Source organism: Mchenga conophoros, linkage group LG10 (genome assembly GCF_057382185.1).
Source record: "Mchenga conophoros isolate Kocher_MC1m ecotype Shallow Benthic linkage group LG10, M_conophoros_male_GT1.1, whole genome shotgun sequence".
NCBI lineage: Eukaryota > Metazoa > Chordata > Actinopteri > Cichliformes > Cichlidae > Mchenga > Mchenga conophoros.
In genome coordinates, this window is record NC_140535.1 from 8394759 (window position 1) to 8412761 (window position 18003).

At 41.3% G+C, this 18003-nt stretch overlaps 1 protein-coding gene across 5 annotated transcripts in view; it reads left to right on the forward strand.

Moving 5' to 3' along the window:
- Positions 1-18003, forward strand: part of srrm3 (serine/arginine repetitive matrix 3) — a 142896-nt gene that overhangs the window by 94224 nt on the left and 30669 nt on the right. For 4 of the 5 annotated variants that reach the window (XM_085288350.1, XM_085288353.1, XM_085288351.1 and 1 more), the window contains 3 exons: positions 10738-10839; positions 11293-11373; positions 13971-14039. In XM_085288350.1, the coding sequence (XP_085144476.1) occupies positions 10738-10839; positions 11293-11373; positions 13971-14039 (252 nt within the window). Of the gene's footprint in view, positions 1-10737; positions 10840-11292; positions 11374-13226; positions 13269-13970; positions 14040-18003 lie in introns of all 5 variants that reach the window. The other variant, XM_085288354.1, reaches the window with a different exon arrangement.

The following is an 18003-nucleotide window of genomic DNA, read 5'->3' on the forward strand; positions in this document are numbered from 1 at the left end:
GGCTGCTTCCCCCACAACCCGGCTCTGGATAAGTGGAAGAAAGTGGATAGATAAATGGCCTGAGGGCAGTCTGCAACTACACTGCTGGCATCATCTTGTTTGGAATGGCACAAGCACAGCAACCTGCAGAGTCAGACAGAGCATAAACGGGTAACTTGTGCCAGTTTTTGCAACATTATCATATTATCTTAGTAAAGAATCATAAGTGCAGTAACTACACCTAACAAATGTTAAACCCATTTATGCTTTATGTGTGATAGAAAAAAAATGGTATCGGTCTTCAAAATCCCAAAAATGAAGCCCAGTGATGCCCTAACTGTTCATGTCTGGCACTACCTAAAATCCTCTTCTAGTGTTTATTAAATGGGATGTTTATTACAGAGACTCGACCCGAAAAACTCGACCTCCAAGACCCCACACACACAGTACCCACCCAGTTCTGATAGATCTGTTTTGCTCCTCTCTCTGTAGAGAGACTTTGTACATTTTCATAAATTAGGCCACTGTCCGTAAATTATAAGCAGAATTTTCTCCTCTCATCAATTTTATGCAATTCTGGTTGCCTTGCATTGTAAATTTGCCCTTAAGCTATAAATCTTTGTCTTTGTACAATAATGTTTAACAGCTACTTGTGCCAGTCGGGTCAGAGAAGAAGAGAGGAGAGGGGTGGATGTTTCTGCATAAAATTTATATATTTCATTGTTTTTTCAGAGGATTGTCCATGCATAACCAAAGAATGTATTTATATTCTTTCACAGCCTATCTCAACTCCATTTTTTGTTCGCAAACACATTGTTAGCAAAGTCATTAGGCATCATCCTTGATGATAAATTGATTAGAAAATGAATGCAGATGCTTCATAATAAATGAAACTACTATAACTAGGCAGCAATAAATAGCAAATGCTAACAGAAATTGATTTTAAAAGAGGTCATGAAAAATGGCCTGCAACTCAAATAATACCTTGAAAGCTGTTGGTTCCAAAGAACATGGACCGTAATTGCAAAAGTGCAATAAATTTTAATGGCTTTTGACTGGCACTGCCTTTCTGTGAATACACAGGGAATAGTTAAAACCCTGGTGCTTTGAAAATAATCAGTAGCATTTTAAAGTCTATTCCAAACTCTGCTGGAAGCCAATGAGGCGAAGATTGGCATGATAATTGTCAATTTGTTTAGTGCTAAGCCTCGTTCAAGCTTTAAGCGCAAGGTGGGAGGGAGAGTGCCTCTTCTGAGGCAAGCAAAGACGGAATTAAAGCAATCAAAATGAATGAATGTGTAAAAAGACTTTGTCCCCGTCACAGAAAGACACAATCACAAAGGCTGGAACCTTGAAATACGGGAGGAATGGCAACAGCAGGATGTGGGTGTGGAGGCATTCCTGACTCAGTGTTCTGAACCTGTGAGTGATGGAGAGAGGCATGGTTGTGGTGGCAACCTGTCCTGCTGTCTCTGAACTAATGACTGTTAATGACGCTCATGCTTCCTGTCTCGCAGTCGCGATTAATGATTCTCCCTCCTCTGCATGTCAGCTGTTGTCTGACGTTTAACTAAACCACAGTGAAATGAAAAAGAAGGCTGGGGAGGAGGAGTTACCCACAGCCGTGATGTACAGTAAGATGAATGAGATGAACCTTTATGGTCCAAAGACGGCAAACTATAAAGACACAGGAAACTCTGCATGCTTTGCTTTTCACAGTAGTTCACTCTCAAGGGCACTTGTGAGTCAGGTCAATTTAGGATGTCTGTGCTCGCCTGAAATTCTGCAACATTCCCTCTCTACAAAGGCCTTGATGTGGAAAATTGAAGAGGCTTGTAATTTGCAGGGTTGTTATCCTCCCACTCTTCCTTATCCTTTTCGCTCACCCAGGATTTAAAAAAAATACACGCAAGCAGACCTCTGTGTGAAGTAAGCTGAAGTGAAATGCCTCTTTAGACATTAACATGCCTTAATTAATCTGACTCCTCAATTAGATATGTTGGTTGGATTGAGAAAAGGTATTACAAATTGATAAGAGATACAGGAAGTCTGAGGAAAGAAAATGACAGAATGTGATAAATCAGCTGTAGCTTAATACACTAGCAATAAACAGCCAGCAGTAAGCTGTGGCTACCTCATAACTCTGTTTACTGGTGTCCCACATTGATTTCCTGAAGAATGGATGGGAATGTGGAGCGAGACAAGGAATGCAGCATGTAAAGCCTCTCAGAGCCTTTCGTGCTTACTTACCAAGGCTGCCCCTCAGTTTCAGATAGCAGTTCAATATCTGATGTAATACCTGAGACCAGCCTTTCCTTATTAGGAAACAGAAATATATCTTATTTTGTATAGAAGTGGTTATATCTTATCTAAACATTGTGCATCCACAAGATTAAGGTTTTTCCCCGACGACCATCTAATCAATCAGCTCAGCTTATAGAAATCCCAGCACAGTAAACTTTTCATCTCAATATGACAACTCTAAAGTCTTTGTAGTTTGCCCCCATACATATAATGAAGAGTAATCCATACAGCCACCACCTGCCTCCTCCCCAGAATAACAAACTATAACTCTCTGCAGCAACAGAAACATGTGCAGGACTTCACGAGCAGAGTGGTTGTCTGAAAGAGGCTATGAATGAGTTGCACTACTTGGTGCTACAGCCCTAGGGAGACCCTTGGCCATAGTCCATCACTGCCAAGTCTCAGGGACAGTGGCTGAATTAGAGAGGCTCTTACCTCACCAGGTCAGCAGAGAGACTCACTCATCTGCCTAATAGGAACGCTGTCTGGACTGGACAGATGTCGTCAGCATAATGGAGCATAGTATAAATTAGGAAACTAGAGACAGGATGGGGAATTGGTTGATTTGTTACTAATGACTAAGCATGGGGACCACTAGATTGTTTAAATTGTTGTTAATTGCTCTTTTTGGCAGCGAGTTTCTTTTCCTGCCCTGTGGGGGCAACACCGACAGCTAAAGCATCAATTTCTTTTTGTTTTGCTTTGAAAAAACTAAATCAAGACATTGAATGTGAAGTCAGCAAGTAATGCTGAAGTCGCATGCTGTTATGAATCTTTCACAATTATTTACATTTTAATGTCCCTGTTTAAAAGAATCTAAAGCAACTTCAGCTAACTGAGTCAGCACACTCATGGGTCATGGGTAAAGTCTGTGAATCCCATTAGAGATGTTTTTTTCATAATTTTTTTTTAGAAGTAAGAAATTTGTCAAGTGAATATGGTAAATGGCCTGTATTTGTATAGCGCTTTTCTAGTCCCTTGAGGACCCCAAAGCGCTTCACACTACATTCAGTCATTCACCCACACATTCACACACTGGTGATGGCAGCTACATTGTAGCCACTGCTGCCCTGGGGCGCACTGACAGAGGCGAGGCTGCCAGACACTGGCGCCACCGGGCCCTCTGACCACCACCAGTAGGCAAACACGGGGTTAGTATCTTGCCCAAGGATATTTGACATGCAGCCAGGAGGCAGCCTGGGATCGAACCACCGACCTTCTGATTAGTGGCTGACCTGCTCTGCCACCTGAGCTACAGCCACCTATAGCACAAACAATTAGAACTGCTGTGTTATTAACACATCCTACTATTAATACATCCGACTTTAAATCACAGTGCAGATGTTGTTAATCGAGATCTGGCTTTGTAATAGATAATTAGTGCATATTAGGTTATTAGTAGGGGTGCAACGATACACAAAATTCACGGTTCGGTTCGGTTCGATACTTTGGTGTCACGGTTCGATATTTTTTCGATACAAAAAAATGTTCATGCATTTTTAATTTGTCATTTATTAAAATTATAAATATATATTTTAACTCAAAAGTACAGTTTTTAAATTTAACCCTAACCCTTGTGCGTGTTTTTTATTTTGACAGCGAATGCGCACCTGCGGACCACTTATGTGCAGCCCTGGTTATTTAGCTCGTCATATTGCAGCCACAGAAATTCTTTTGTCCATGAAACCATAAAGCTGCACTTTCTTTTTGCCTTATAGTCTGATTTGTCATAACTTCTCCGTTTTGTGGTAAGCTTTTCTTTGGCTGTCACTTCTTCACCCTGACTTCTTCACCCTGACCTGTCTTATTTGGCTCAGAAGAAATGAAATATATATCCTCCTGCTTTTACACACGCACTCACATAAGCTCAGCGATTCTCTGCGCGATCAACCTCTCACATGTTTAAGCTTGCTGCGGGAGATTTCACTTGTCATGTTTGCATAGTAAGCTAACGATTAATAAGACGATGTCAGAGGAATTGGTGCGCAAATTATCATCACTCACAGATCAGTGCTGTCGCTCTCTATACACAGTTCGCGTGATTGCAAAGTGAAAGCAAAAAAACAAGCGCAAATTCAAACGCGATTTCAATATGTCACATATTGACAGTGGCTCACCGATGCCAATGACATAATTACCCAGCTACATTTCTGAAAGAATGCAAAAGCATTGACATATATTTTTCCTTCCTACAATAGCCCGACGGGCAGGGCAGAGATAGATTTTGGTAGCCCGACTGAAAAAAATCGCTAGCCCCAGGACGTCGGGCTAGCGATATTGCAAGCCCTGTATCTGATTGAGGAATCACTCATCTTTGGAAAAGAGAGTTTATTACAGAGAAATGGCTCTTTCCAAAATAAAAGCTATACTATCCGCTTCTTCTGGGCTATATTCTCAGCAGCATAAGGAGAATCATGTGCTAACAGCTGTCTAAATGACTCGGCTAAAGTTAGTAGCATGCTTGTTGTTTTTGTCTTTGCACTAGGATGATGTCAGCGTAAATGTGCAGTCATATTCGTTGTGTTCCCACTAGTGATTTCAGGTTAATCTCGTTGAAATGACCTTAACGCCACAACACGGCAAAGCTCCGTTAACGAGCTACCGCCGATCGCCCCGTGCATGGGGCTAGACGGCCAACACGTTAACGAGCTAACTGCGCTAACACACTAGCTCCCACCCATGTAATTGAGCATTGCACGGCACATCCAACATACTGTTTTACTTTAGTCCATGACCTTCAGGGTCATACGTCACATGAAAACCAAAATAATTCCAAACGCCAGATCTGGAGAGCTTAACTTCTGTCTTGCTAGCTTGCCCTGCGCTCTTCCTTCTGACTATGCTGTCTGTGTTGAGCGCTCAGTAGATCTGCGCTCGACAGTGCAGCCTAGGCGGAGTAGTCGAACGCAGATTCACTGAGCGCTCAACACAGACAGCATCGTCAGAAGGAAAGTTGATAAAATAAATTACAAATGTTATATTGTTCGATACATATGCGTACCGAACCGAAAGCACTGTATCGAACGGTTCAATATCGATACGAATATCGTTGCACCCCTAGTTATTAGCTAATGTTAGCAAACTTGCTTATCAAGATGACTCCATTGACTGCATGGATGCACTGCAAAGAGAAATGTTACTTTGTGATAAGTAAAAAAAACAAACAAAAAAAAAAAAGAAAGAAAATGGAAAAAAGAGAAAAGTAGAATTTCACTTACCTGGACTGCAAAGTTTTTGATCAAGCTTTTAGTACAATAAACCACATTCCAATCTGAATTGGTAAGCTAACTCCATTAAAATGCTCTAACATGACCAATGAGTCCAGTCCAATTACTCAAATTAGCAGAGGCAGTACTTAGCATTCAGCGATCATCTACAGCGGACCTCATTTAAGCCTTAAAAGTGTGAAATTAATCAGTTCCAAAAAAACAGTCACCCCCATACAGCTGTTATGAAGGTGAGCCAAGATCTTTTTTTTCTCCCCACTATGCTGTAAACATGTCAGTTTCATCACTTCAGTTGGGCATTTTAACAAGAGCGTCGGTGTGAATTGACTCACTTTTACAGCTGCTTAAAGTGGCTCTAAGAGAAACTCTAGTTTTTTGGCTTTATTTCTCTTTCCCAGAGGTTTCTACCTAATACAGCCATGCTAAATATTTTGTATTTGGCTGATGTGGAGTGATGGCATTTTTTTAGAAAAATATTGATGGTAAGGAGGAAGAGTATGCAGCTGCTTCTGAATGTGCACAAGCCTAGTATCCGAACACTTCCTCCAAGGCCAAGCCAATTACATTACCAGAGGCTTGGACTGGAGCCTGCATTTAGTCTGAGAGGCCACACCATCTGGATTTCAAAAGCTAAATAATAAAAATATAGACTTTACAGAGATTTTAGTGAATCTAACCAAAAAATAATACTGCAGGGTATCGATGTGTTTCTGTGTACATGCGTGTCTTCTCAGCTCAAAGTTAAAATGTGAGTTATTTTTGCCTTTTTGCAGTGAAAGTGTGAGTGCCATCAACATGCGGTGCTTACTTAAAATATCATCTATAGTCTATATTCCCTCGCAAACTTTCAACTTCACTTTCTAATGCAAACATCTGAGTCGTCTGACACCCTCTTCTCCTCACTTAATTCTGCTGTTTGAGGCAGATATTTTTGTTGCGCGAGTTCCAATTAAGTTGATTTTTGTAACTCATGTTCATCACAGATGTAATTCTGCTGGTTCTTAGCATCCCTGCTGTGCCTAGTGGTGCTCAGCCAATTAAAGGCCAAAGTCTTCTCAACTAACCACCAGACCCCATTCCCTGTTCGTGTTGGCTCCACTCTCTCCTTCCAGATACTTGACACCAGTGGCGTGTCCAGCAGGGTGGCCTGGGGGGGCACAGTGAGGTGAACAATGAGAGGTGGTGGATTGGCCAGATGCAGGTGGATGTGTAAAAATAACTCAGTTGTTTGGTGGTGGCTATGGCGGGGCTTCCACAGAGGCCAGCAGGTGGATGAGGGAAGGGGAGGGAGGAGGAGAGCCCCGAGGCAGCCGCCAGTCCGAGTGTCAGGTGAACTGAACTTCAGGTAAGAAGTTATGACCTGCAGTCTATCTGGGTTAGATATAAACCAAGTTTAGGTGTAGTTTATTTTCGTTGTGCTGACTTTTTACCGTCAGTTACAATAACTCGTACTGCGTTCTAGCCAGCTTGACGGAGTTTTTATACAGCTGGGTGGGTGCTATGATGTAACTTATAGTGAACTTTATTTTATTCATAAGGTTAGTTAGTAGAGTTGCCAACGGCTCCTTAAAAAAATGGAATGGTCCCTCAATCAGAGAAAATATTACACGTTTCGTATTGAGCTGAGAAGAGATGTAGTTTGTCCTGGTCTTTCGCTATAATGAAAAAAAGACACAAAGCTGGAGTTATTCTGTCATTACGCTGCACAGCTGCCTCTTCTTCTCTCATCCTCTCACCCTCCCTCTCCTGTTGCTACTTCAATCATGAAACTGATCAATGATCAGCTGATCGGCTTTTCTCTCTTGTTTATTTATCGCCCACTTTGTGCCAGAAAGAGGAAACCAGCGGATGTCGCGCTAAACAACAGCTGCACGTTTAAGCTTGATCAGCTGTTGTTAGAATTTATTTAATATTACTTTCTAGTATCAGCTGACGTTTGCTGGAGCCACAGCTGTAAAGCTGCTGGTCATGATGTCGGTTTGGATATGTGGTGAGAGGGAAACATGAAGATGAAACCAGCAGATGTCCTTACTGAATCATCAGAGCTGAACAGGTGATGGAGAAACAGGTTTACCTTTTAGGTGACATGAATGAGTTGGAGGGAAGTTATGAACTGTTTCTGAGAGACAACTTACACCAGGATCCTTTTCTGTGTAGCTGACAGCTGGTAACTGTGCAGGGGCGGGTCTAGGAAAGTTTTGCCAGGGGGCCAGGTAGGGCATTAACAGGGAAAGGGGGGGCACAAAGAAATACTTTTCTTTCTTATTCTCATTTAAAATATCTCGCTTTTATTAAATAATTATCTAAATCTTACAACCAAAGTTTTTATCTGACGTAAAATGTATAGAAATCATACATATACCAACAAGACAGTGTACATCACTGTCACAACAGCATTTGTTTTCATTCAAAGTCTTTATGGCTTTAATACCTGGTGGGCCGGTCTCTAGTCAAAATGCCCGATTTTCTGTCCCAGTCCAGCCCTGCAGGTTAATACTGGCTGTGTCACCATGCCAGCTGACTGTATTTCATCATCAGCCAGTGTTGTTCTTTATCAATATTACCAAAGTTTACCATAAGGCAGCATAGGAAGTATTTACTTGCTTTCAGGTTTTATTCAAATGTTAGTCTTTTCAGTTGTTTCCCCACTTTTTTCCTGTTTCAAAATCAAACACCAGTTTGTGAGAAGATTATCTTCTTTTTTTAACAGGCAGATAAAGTTTTACATTGGAATTGGCTAATTTGTCAATTGTTTGTTACAAATGTTCGTATTTTAATATTCAAAAATGTTTTTGCCCAAAACATATGTGCACTATATGTCAGTAAAAATACTATGCAAATATTGATGTCCTTGAATGCTGAGTAAACACTGACAAAGCACTGATTGTATCTCTTGTACTTTATCAACGCAGTATCTAAAAACTTTGCACCGTAGTGGTTAAAATCTCATTCTAATAAGAGTTAAAAGCGCATTCGGTTATTAGGTTTATAGGATTATTGAATTATGGTTAACGGTTGGTAGAATTTTTTTTAAACATTATCTGCCAATTACATCTGCCACCCTTCTCCAAATCTGTGCCCCTACCTGGCCCCCCCAACAAAAATTTTCTAGACACGCCACTGCTTGACACAACTTATTTGTTTTTTTCTTCTACATCACTGTTCCGTTTTATCCAAATTTATATCACACCTTTGTCTGATTATACATTCCTTTTTTATCTCTTACCTATTAATAAAGGAGGCATGGTGTCGCGCAGAGAACCTCTGTTGTCTTCGCTAAAGACAGTGCTCCCATGTGTTACATATGTGTGTAGGGGGCGAAAGCGTCATAACACCCAGAATATGACATGCTGAGTGTGTTATAATAGTTTGAGCTGATAAACTCTGGGAGTTGTGACAGCATGAAGGGAAAAAAAGAGTCAGTATGGTGTGGGGTTTTTTTGTTTTAACATCACACGTGGCAAGGTCACATTTGGCAGACCAGAAGAGGCACCTAAGAGGGAAGAGGGTAGTGAGGCCAAGAGGAAGAAAGGAGGCTCCAGCCATCTGTCAATACATACAATGCAATGTGTGATAAACAAGTCTGAAGATATGAATCCCACAAGCTGGTCTGTAAGAGATTGAGAGCTAATGATATTCTCATTGCTGCAGTGAGGGAAAATTGCAACTGTCGGTATAGAACTCAAGTTGCATTTGATTTTTAGTTTTATTTTTTTGTCGTGTAATAGAGTCGGTTTATTTTTCTTGCTTTTGTTTTTGTTCCTTTAAAATTTAATGCTATTTACCATATGGGTAGGTGGAATGTTTCTAGCCTCACCAAAGGACGGCACCACTGATCTGTCATCTGGGTCATTTTTATAAATGCGCATTAGATTAGAATGACATTTTTGTACATCTGTTCATAGCTTCTAGAGGATGAACACCGTTGACTTCTCTCTAGTGGTAGCCTGACATTTATAGTTTTTTTGAGAGGGAATGCATTGGTATAAAACTTCCTATACAGTTGTTGTTTCATCAGGATTTATTAGGCTATAAACACCCCCTGACTTTCTGTCTATCACTTTAAGGGCTTAAAATAAGCGCTTCCCTTAAGACTTTCTACTTGCAATAAGGCTATGTTAAAAATCAGTCGGGCCATGCCTGTAAAGCTAATTTTCATTCATCTTGGTGTTACTTTGTGATCAGAGCATTTTACCAATTTGAGCTGAACCCATAAATCCAAGATATGATTAATACATTCAGAAAATGTAATAAATAATTTAGCATTTTCTTTCTGCTGCTACCTTATTTAACCCTACTGGGTTACCAGAGTGGAAGATTGACGTCTATGATTTGGTACAGATTTTACACCAGATGTCTTTCCATACACTTGTGTTGCATAATTTCTTAACACAGAGCCACTAAATACAGTAAATCATTTAGGAAAAGTGTCACATTTCACCAATTGTCCTCTAGAGGGCGTTGATGAGTGGCTGTTTTACCAGCATAATGTCCCTCTTACTGTGTTTGTTGGTCACAATTAAAGTTTCTCTTGGCTGTCCATGTACAGTGAAGCATTCCTACTATTTGAAAAATAAAATGTCTGCTATACTTCAGCATATTAATCGCCATTTTGATGTATAAGAATGACAGTGTTTTTTTCCCCCTTTGGCTCAGACTACAATCTTTAAAGGTAAAAAGAAAATCTCTTTGCAAGAAAATCCCTAAACAAATGTGATAATTGTATTAAAAATGTAAAGTTCTCGAATATTGACATCAGATTAGTATAGTATGGTAGTATGATAGTCTTCAGACTTGTTACTCCTCTTTCCTGAGGTTCTTTCAAACAGTGAGCAGCTGCCATCATCAATGTTCTCTCAGCTTCCTTAAACCCTGGCAGCCTGCACACCACATGCTGCTGCTATCCACTATCCACCTGGTATAAATCCATCACTTGGCTAAATTGATTAGGTTGTATGTTTAAAAAAATATTTATAAATATGACACAAGTCGGCTTTGTTTATTTTAATTGTTTAATGTCCCCACATGCTGAAAATGATGTTGCTCAGTTCTTCTTTTCATCCTTTTTCCTGTGATTGCCATGGTCACACACACCCAGCTAAGATGGCAAATATAAAAAGTTAATTATGAAGAAGCCCCACACAGATGTTGCTGTTGTTTGTCTGCATGTTTTCACTGAAGACAATGAAGACACACTGTTCACCACAATCTCTTCATGTGTTTTCAGGGTCAACCACCTGCACTATCCCCCTGATGGGTATGAAGAGGACCCTGAAGTGATTGGCTATGAAGATGGAGATTATGGGCATGACTACCATGGTGACAACAGGTATGTTCAAGGATGTGTTAAATCAGCTGTCTGTCGTCCCTGTCACATGGCTTGTGGGTGTTTCCTCCAAATGTAAACACAAAAAAAATCTTAAAATATCACCCACAGTGCATGTGGCGTGAGGTAGGCAGCAATTATTATTTATATATGAAAACTGTTACATAGATGGTCATTTAGACTGTACTCTGTGTGTGTGTGTGCGTGTCGCTTCATAGACAAGATTAAGTGTCATTTCCTCAAAGTGATTTCCTGTTTGGATGGTAAGATGTATTGTATAGATATTGTGTTATGAATGAAATGAGAAAATGAGAAAATATACACTTATCATTCCTGTTATCGGCAAAGCATCGGCAAATAACTGTAATCAGAAATTGAAAACTGGAGATGATTATAATAGCAATCGCTTGTAAATGATTTATGCTCCCCCTAACTCTCTTGATGCGGCCAATTCAGGGTGAAGAGGAAATCAAGCAGCTCACATTCCCCTCGTCCAAAGAAAAGGAAGAAGAAGAAATCTGGCCGTCGAAGGAGTCGGTGAGTGGAATAGAATAGAGTAGAATAGCTAGGGCTGGGTATCGTCACTGATTTCTAGAATCGATTCAATTCCGATTCACAAGGTCCCAAATCGATTCGATCCACGATTCGATTTAATTCGATTCGATTCGATTTAAATCTGGGAAATTTTGACAGTCAGAAGTATAATTCAGATCAGAACATTTACATATTTTTGTATCTATAAAAAGGAAGCTGACACTCGCAAGACTTTATCCAAGGTGTGAGCATCACAGCAGATGCCTTTGTGTCAAAGTAGCTGAAGATAAAACACAGAAAAACATGAAGGTGATTTTCCTGGTCTGGGATTTTATAAAAATATTCTGCAGTACATCAAAAACGAAAGAAAACCATTAATTAGTGAACATTACCTCTGACGTTACAGCGGTTTTATTAGACACACGGCTAAGCATTTTGCATTTTGAATAATATTAAAAAGTTTAAATTTGTTCAGTATTGAACAGCAGAAATGAGGTTTTCTTTTCGGAAGAATGTAAAAGGGAAAAAAACAGCGGCCGACAGCGCTGTAAACAACAGTAGACTTGTGCGTAACAAGCAAGCGAATAATGAAGAAAGCGAAAGTGTTCGAGAGAGAGAGAGAGGGGGGAGGGGGAGGGAGAGAGGGAGAGAGAGAGAGCTGCGCATCGCAATGGAAGCAAAACAGTAAAAGAGTGAATTCATGACGATGTTTATGTGAAGCGTTTGGATCTTCTTTTGCTGCTGGTTCGGTCAATATTGTTTGGAGAGAGATCAAACTAACAGCTTTAGAATCAGCGCATAAAGGGCGTGAACACAAAGCGCGGACCCGGATCAGCGAGCTGTCGGCTTTCAGCCCTGACTGTGAGAAAGGCGACATCTAACTGATTCTGATCCGCGGGTCGCGCTGTGTGTTTAAGTCTATGTGCAGAATCCCTGTACCTGCTCTCATTTACTGTTTGGTGGTTCTTGAAATTTTGTGAGATGTCACCAGAGATTCTGGCATTTCGGACAAAATAAATTTATATTAAAAAATCGATTCAGGATTTTAATGAATCGATTTTACGTTATCCAAGCCAGAATCGATTTTAATCGATGAATCGATTATAAAAACCCACCCCTAAGAATAGCCTTTATTGTCATTGTACAGAGTACAACGAAATTGGAGTGCCGCTCCCTTGGTGCAAGTTTCAATAATAAATATAAATGTAAAATATAAAAAGTACAAAAAAAAAACAAAAAAACCCAATCGTAAGTACTCAAACAATAGTATGTACAATATATACAGGATAGCAGCATTAATATAATGACAGTATGAATAGCAGCATAATATAATGACAGTGACGGTATGGAATAGGTTCAATTGTTTTTGTGCTTATTTACTACGGTGATAGCTCTGGGAAAGGAGCTATCCCTGAATCTGTTTGTCCTGGTTTTATGTGACCTGTACCGTCGGCCTGACGGTAATAGTTCAAACAGTTGATTGCTGGGGTGAGAGTAGTCCTTGATGAAATTGCCAGCTCTGCTGAGGTACCGAGAGTTTGCAGTGACCTCCAGGCTGGGCAGAGAGCAGCCAGTGATCTTCTGGGCTGTGTTGATGATCCTCTGCAGTACTTTCCTGTCCGCAGCTGAGCACCCTGCATACCATGATGTTATGCCGTACGTTAGGATGCTCTCTATGGTGGCTCTGTAAAATGTCACCAGCAGCCTCTCCTCCAGGTTGTTCCTCCTGAGCACTCTCAGAAAGCGGAGACCCTGCTGGGCCTTTTTAACCACCACCGTGGTATTTGCAGTCCAGGAGAGGTCATCAGAGATGTGCACGCCCAGAAACCTCTGACAGACTGTGGTCTATTTGTCAGGAAGTCCTTGATCCAGAGGCAGATGGGGGTGGAGAGTCCCAGGTGAGACAGTTTCTGGACCAGGATCTCCGGGATGATATGATTGAATGCTGAACTAAAGTCCAGGAAGAGCATTCTCACATAGCTTCATCAGTCCTAGATGTTATTGCTTCTGTAGTTGGTAATGTGATTGATCCCCTGCCACATTTTTCTGGGGTCATTGTCAGCAAAGTGATCTTCAATCCTCCTCCTATAGGCAGCCTTAGCTTTCCTGATGGAAACAGCTTCCACTGATCGCTGATGAAGTGGTTCGATTTTGCTCTGTTTTCCTTTTTTTTTTTCCTTTCGCCAGCTCCGCTGACAGAATAATTACACTGGTGGTTTTGTAAAACGGAATTCCAATTATTTTGGTGTGAGTATCACAAATGAGCCATCAGATATCGCGACTGTGCATGGGGGTGGGGAGCCATTAGCAAAGCACACCCTCATCTCCCATTTTCTTTTGACAAGGTCAGGAAAAGAGGGGGAGCAAGATTGAAATGAAGAGACACAGAGGCATTAGAGAGCAGCCACAATAAAAGGAGAAAGGCAGAGGGATGAATAGAGCTGAGAGAGAAATCAGCTGAGCCACTATAAGATGATACCTTTGCTCATAATGACCCTATCTGAGGGGTAATGTAATGCAGTTGAGTGAAAAGCCACAGTTTAACATCTATCTGAGGTTCACTTAGCAGTCACGTCATGTATCCTTCTCTCTATCAACAGGTTTGGCAGCTTCTCACCCACTCACAGAGAGAAGAAGAAAAAGAGTGGGAAGAAACACAAGCGAGACCGGTGAGTGCGCACATGCACGCGCACGTGTGTGTGTGTGTTTGCGTGTGTGTGCAAAGGTAAAGAATCTGGATTTTGAAGGCTTTGATCAACAGTTCGCCTTGTGATGAAGCATTTTCAGCACTGTAGTTCATTTATCCGAAATATTAAAGGAAAAGGGAAAGGTGAAAATGAGGCTTGGAAGAGACCCCAAAAGCAAGCGCTCATCAACAAAAACTCTAGGTGCCTTGGGATATCATAACAGCAATAAGCAGTGGTAGAGTGGCCTCTTCCTCCTCTGGTTTCCCTCATTCTCTGCCTGACTCAAGGGGAAATGGGCTAAATGTGTTGCTCTAATAACCCAGTCTGTATGACGGGGCGCACAACTCAAGAAAAATGAGCCTCTTACTAAATTGCTGAGCATCACTGCGCTGCCCTGCTCTGCTTTCCCTCCTCCATCCATCCACTCTCATCCCATTTCCCCCATGTCCTCTCTACTCATTGCCGCGCCTCCGTTTCAGCCTCACAGCAAGGATGTTCTGCATTGCAGGTGCTGCTGATATCAGAATGCCTAGAACAAGGAAGCAGGAGGGCGACATACAACGTTCCTCCAAAGAGACATCCTCCTCTGATGCTCTTCTTTAAGATGCAGATTAGGAAGGGGAGGGGGGAGATTATACGCAGTCCTGTCCTGCTAACATTTCGCTGGTCTTTGTTTCTTTAAAATAGCAGCGGGTTGATCTCAGGCCATTTGGGTGCATATTTGTCTCATAGCTATACTGTTTATGCCCTTGTGATAAACGTTGTGCCGTGGCGAGGGATTCAGCTGTCACCAGAGCTTGTGACAGAGGAGGAGAAGAATGTCCTCTCCAGAATAACACCTCATACACAACAGTCCCTACCTGAGGCCCTTCGGTGGGGAAGCATGGGTTGTCACGAGGGCCACAGCTCTCAGTCACATACCAGCCACATTTATTACTGTGACAGCTTTATTACTCCTCCTTTTTCAGAGCATCAACAAAGTGCTCCCTCCCACTCTGTGCTGCATGCTGTAGGTGTGTCAAACAGCATGGGAGATGTAGGGCTCTTCAGGAAAATAACTTGCACAGGCCGGCCTGAGTAATCACCATGGAAACTGCAATGAGGGTGAAAAGTGATAGGAAGGTGATGTGTCAGTCCTGTGCTGAAGACTGAGGAATAGCCCATATCCTGCTTATTATGTTAAAGGGGCTTGGCCAATAAGTGTGGCTTTATTGTAGGGAGCAGCATGTTCTACTAAGTGTGATGACCAACACATGTAAAGTACAGAACTGCTGTTAGAGCTCCCTGCAGATGGTGCTGCACATATAGATGCATGTGATCCAGAGTGCATTGTTTGCTGAAATATCCCACCCCTTACCTTCCAGGAACATTTCTTACAGTCTTTTGTTGGTAAAGTTGATAAGACCAGGCCTGACATCACTCCCCTGCCTTTGCAGGGCTCTAGACTAACTTTTTGCCATGGGCGTACCGGTATGCCTAACTTTTTAAAGTTAGGCGTACGGGCACAAAAGTTAGGCGCACACAAATTTTATAATAATTTATATAATATATGTTTTTCTGGATACACTGTGCTTTTACAGCATTCAAAGACTGATGACACCGTGACAGAGCACTGGCTATGAATTTCAGAAGGATCAGGCCTTAACTTAACAGAAAAGTTAGCAATAGTTCTTTTCCTATTACAGCTACATCCACTTCTGTGGTGCCTAGGCTGCTCACTAGGGCTGGGTATCATCACTGATTTCTATAATCCATTCGATTCCGGTTTTCAAAGTCCCGATTTGATTCAACTTAGCCCCAGACAGTCAGAAATATTATAATTCTGATCATTTATCAGTACTGACTTCATCAGAATTGTGAACATCACAGCAGATGCCTTTGTGTGAAAGTAACTGAGAATAAAACACAGAAAAACATGAAGGAGATTTTCCTGGTCTGGCTTTTTATAGCAGATAACCTTAAAAATATTCTACAATGTTCTGCATATAAAGTTTAAATTTCTTCAGTATTGAACAACAGAAAAAATAAGCTTTCTTGTCCGAAGTCATTTAAGTGAAAAAAAGAAAAAGAAAAGAAAAAGACAGCAGCCGACAGCGCTGTAAACAACGGTAGACTGGTGGGTAATAAGCGAATGAATAATACAGAAAACAGAGATTGGAGACGGGAAACTGTTCTTGAAGTACAGAGATAGATAGAGAGAGAGCTAGCTGTGCATGAAGTGTGATTTTAATAGTCGTGGAAGCAAAACAGCAAAATTCATGACGACATTGATCAAATGTGAAGCGCAGTTTGCTGCTTCTTTTGCTGCTGGCTCGGTGAATTATGGTTGGAGAGACAAAACCTGCAGCTCAGAATCGGCGCAAAAAGACGCAATCACAGCGGACCGGACGCATCAGAATCGCTAAGCTCCGACAGCGTGTCCGTCTACGGGCCGTCGGGTGAGAAAGCCGAGAAAGACAAAGTTGATTCTGATGCGTCGGTCCGTTCTGTGTTTACGTCTTTGTGTGGTATCCGTGTACCTGCTCTCGTTTGCTGTTTGGTTGTTGTTGAAATGGTTTTGTGAGCTTTAATCTGAGAATCTGGCATTTCTGGCAAAACACAGTTATGTTTAAAAGTCGATTCAGGATTTAATGAATTGATATCGCTTTATTCAAGCTACTCACCTCCCACTTCCACCTGCACTTTCAACTGGACCACGGCCAATCAGGGAGGTCCCGCCCCTTACTATCTCTGATTGGTTTAGTCCACGATAGGGGCAAAATGTGTGTCTGTTGTTGACCACAGGGAAGGTTGCAGATTTTATTTTATTTTTTTGCTACCCAAACAGTTGGTCGCACAGGTGCAACCAAATTTTTTTTTTTAGTCGCACCACTGAAAATTTTGGTCACATTTGCGACCAAATTGGTCGCACTCTAGAGCCCTGCTTTGATCCCTCTGTCCCACATTTTCTGCTGTTTTTGACCATTTCTTTCTTTCTCTACTTTGGCTGAAGTGAAGCCCAGTCTGTGGTCCTGAAACAACCATTCAAAGAGGTCTTTGACACTTGGGCCTAGTGTGCTATTCATAATTAACAGCTGTCTACTGGCAGCCAGTTTTATTTTATTTATTTATTTTTTGATAACTTTATTTATGATTTTCCAATGTGACAAAAATACAGAAAAATATAACTGGAATTGCGATTACAAACATTGCCATTGTGAAACTGGTTGTGCCACGCAGGAAAATGTATAATGTATGGACAAAAACAAGAAATACTACCATGTGAACAAGGCAGAAAACACCAAAAAGCAAACAAACAAACAAAAATAAAATAAATAAAGGGGGGAGGGGGGGCTGCATTGTGTGCAGTTCTTGTTGGCTTGCTACAGATAGTAGGTGGCTTCAAAGAAAAAAACCCCCACAGATAAAAGCAGTAATACTTCAGTAAATCACAACTTCTCCACATATTCAATAAAGGATGACCAGGTTTTGTAGTATTTACTTTGAGACCCTCTCAAACTGTATCTCAAATGCTCTATCTACCTCTCTACCCACTGAACAAACACTGGTAGATCGGAATCCTTCCACTTAAGAAGAATTAGACCGTGCCAGGAGAGATGAGAAAGCCACTCCATACATTTAATAAGAAGCTATACCGTGTTGGTTTAGGAGGACACCAAATATGTGCTTCATATGTGTTTTCCCACACACATGAAAAAGCTTTAAAAACTAATTCCCAGAACCGGTTCAAATCAGAGCAGGTCCAGAACATATGGCTCATAGTAGCAGGTGATTGCTTGCACCTCGGGCATCCATTATCAGAGGTATTGTATATTTTGGCTAGTTTAGCTTTGGTTAGGTACGCCCGGTGAAGGATTTTAAACTGTATTATACAATGCCGTATACAGATTGAGGATTCATGGATCCTGCTAACACTAAGGTCCCATAGGTCGTCTGAGATCTGGAG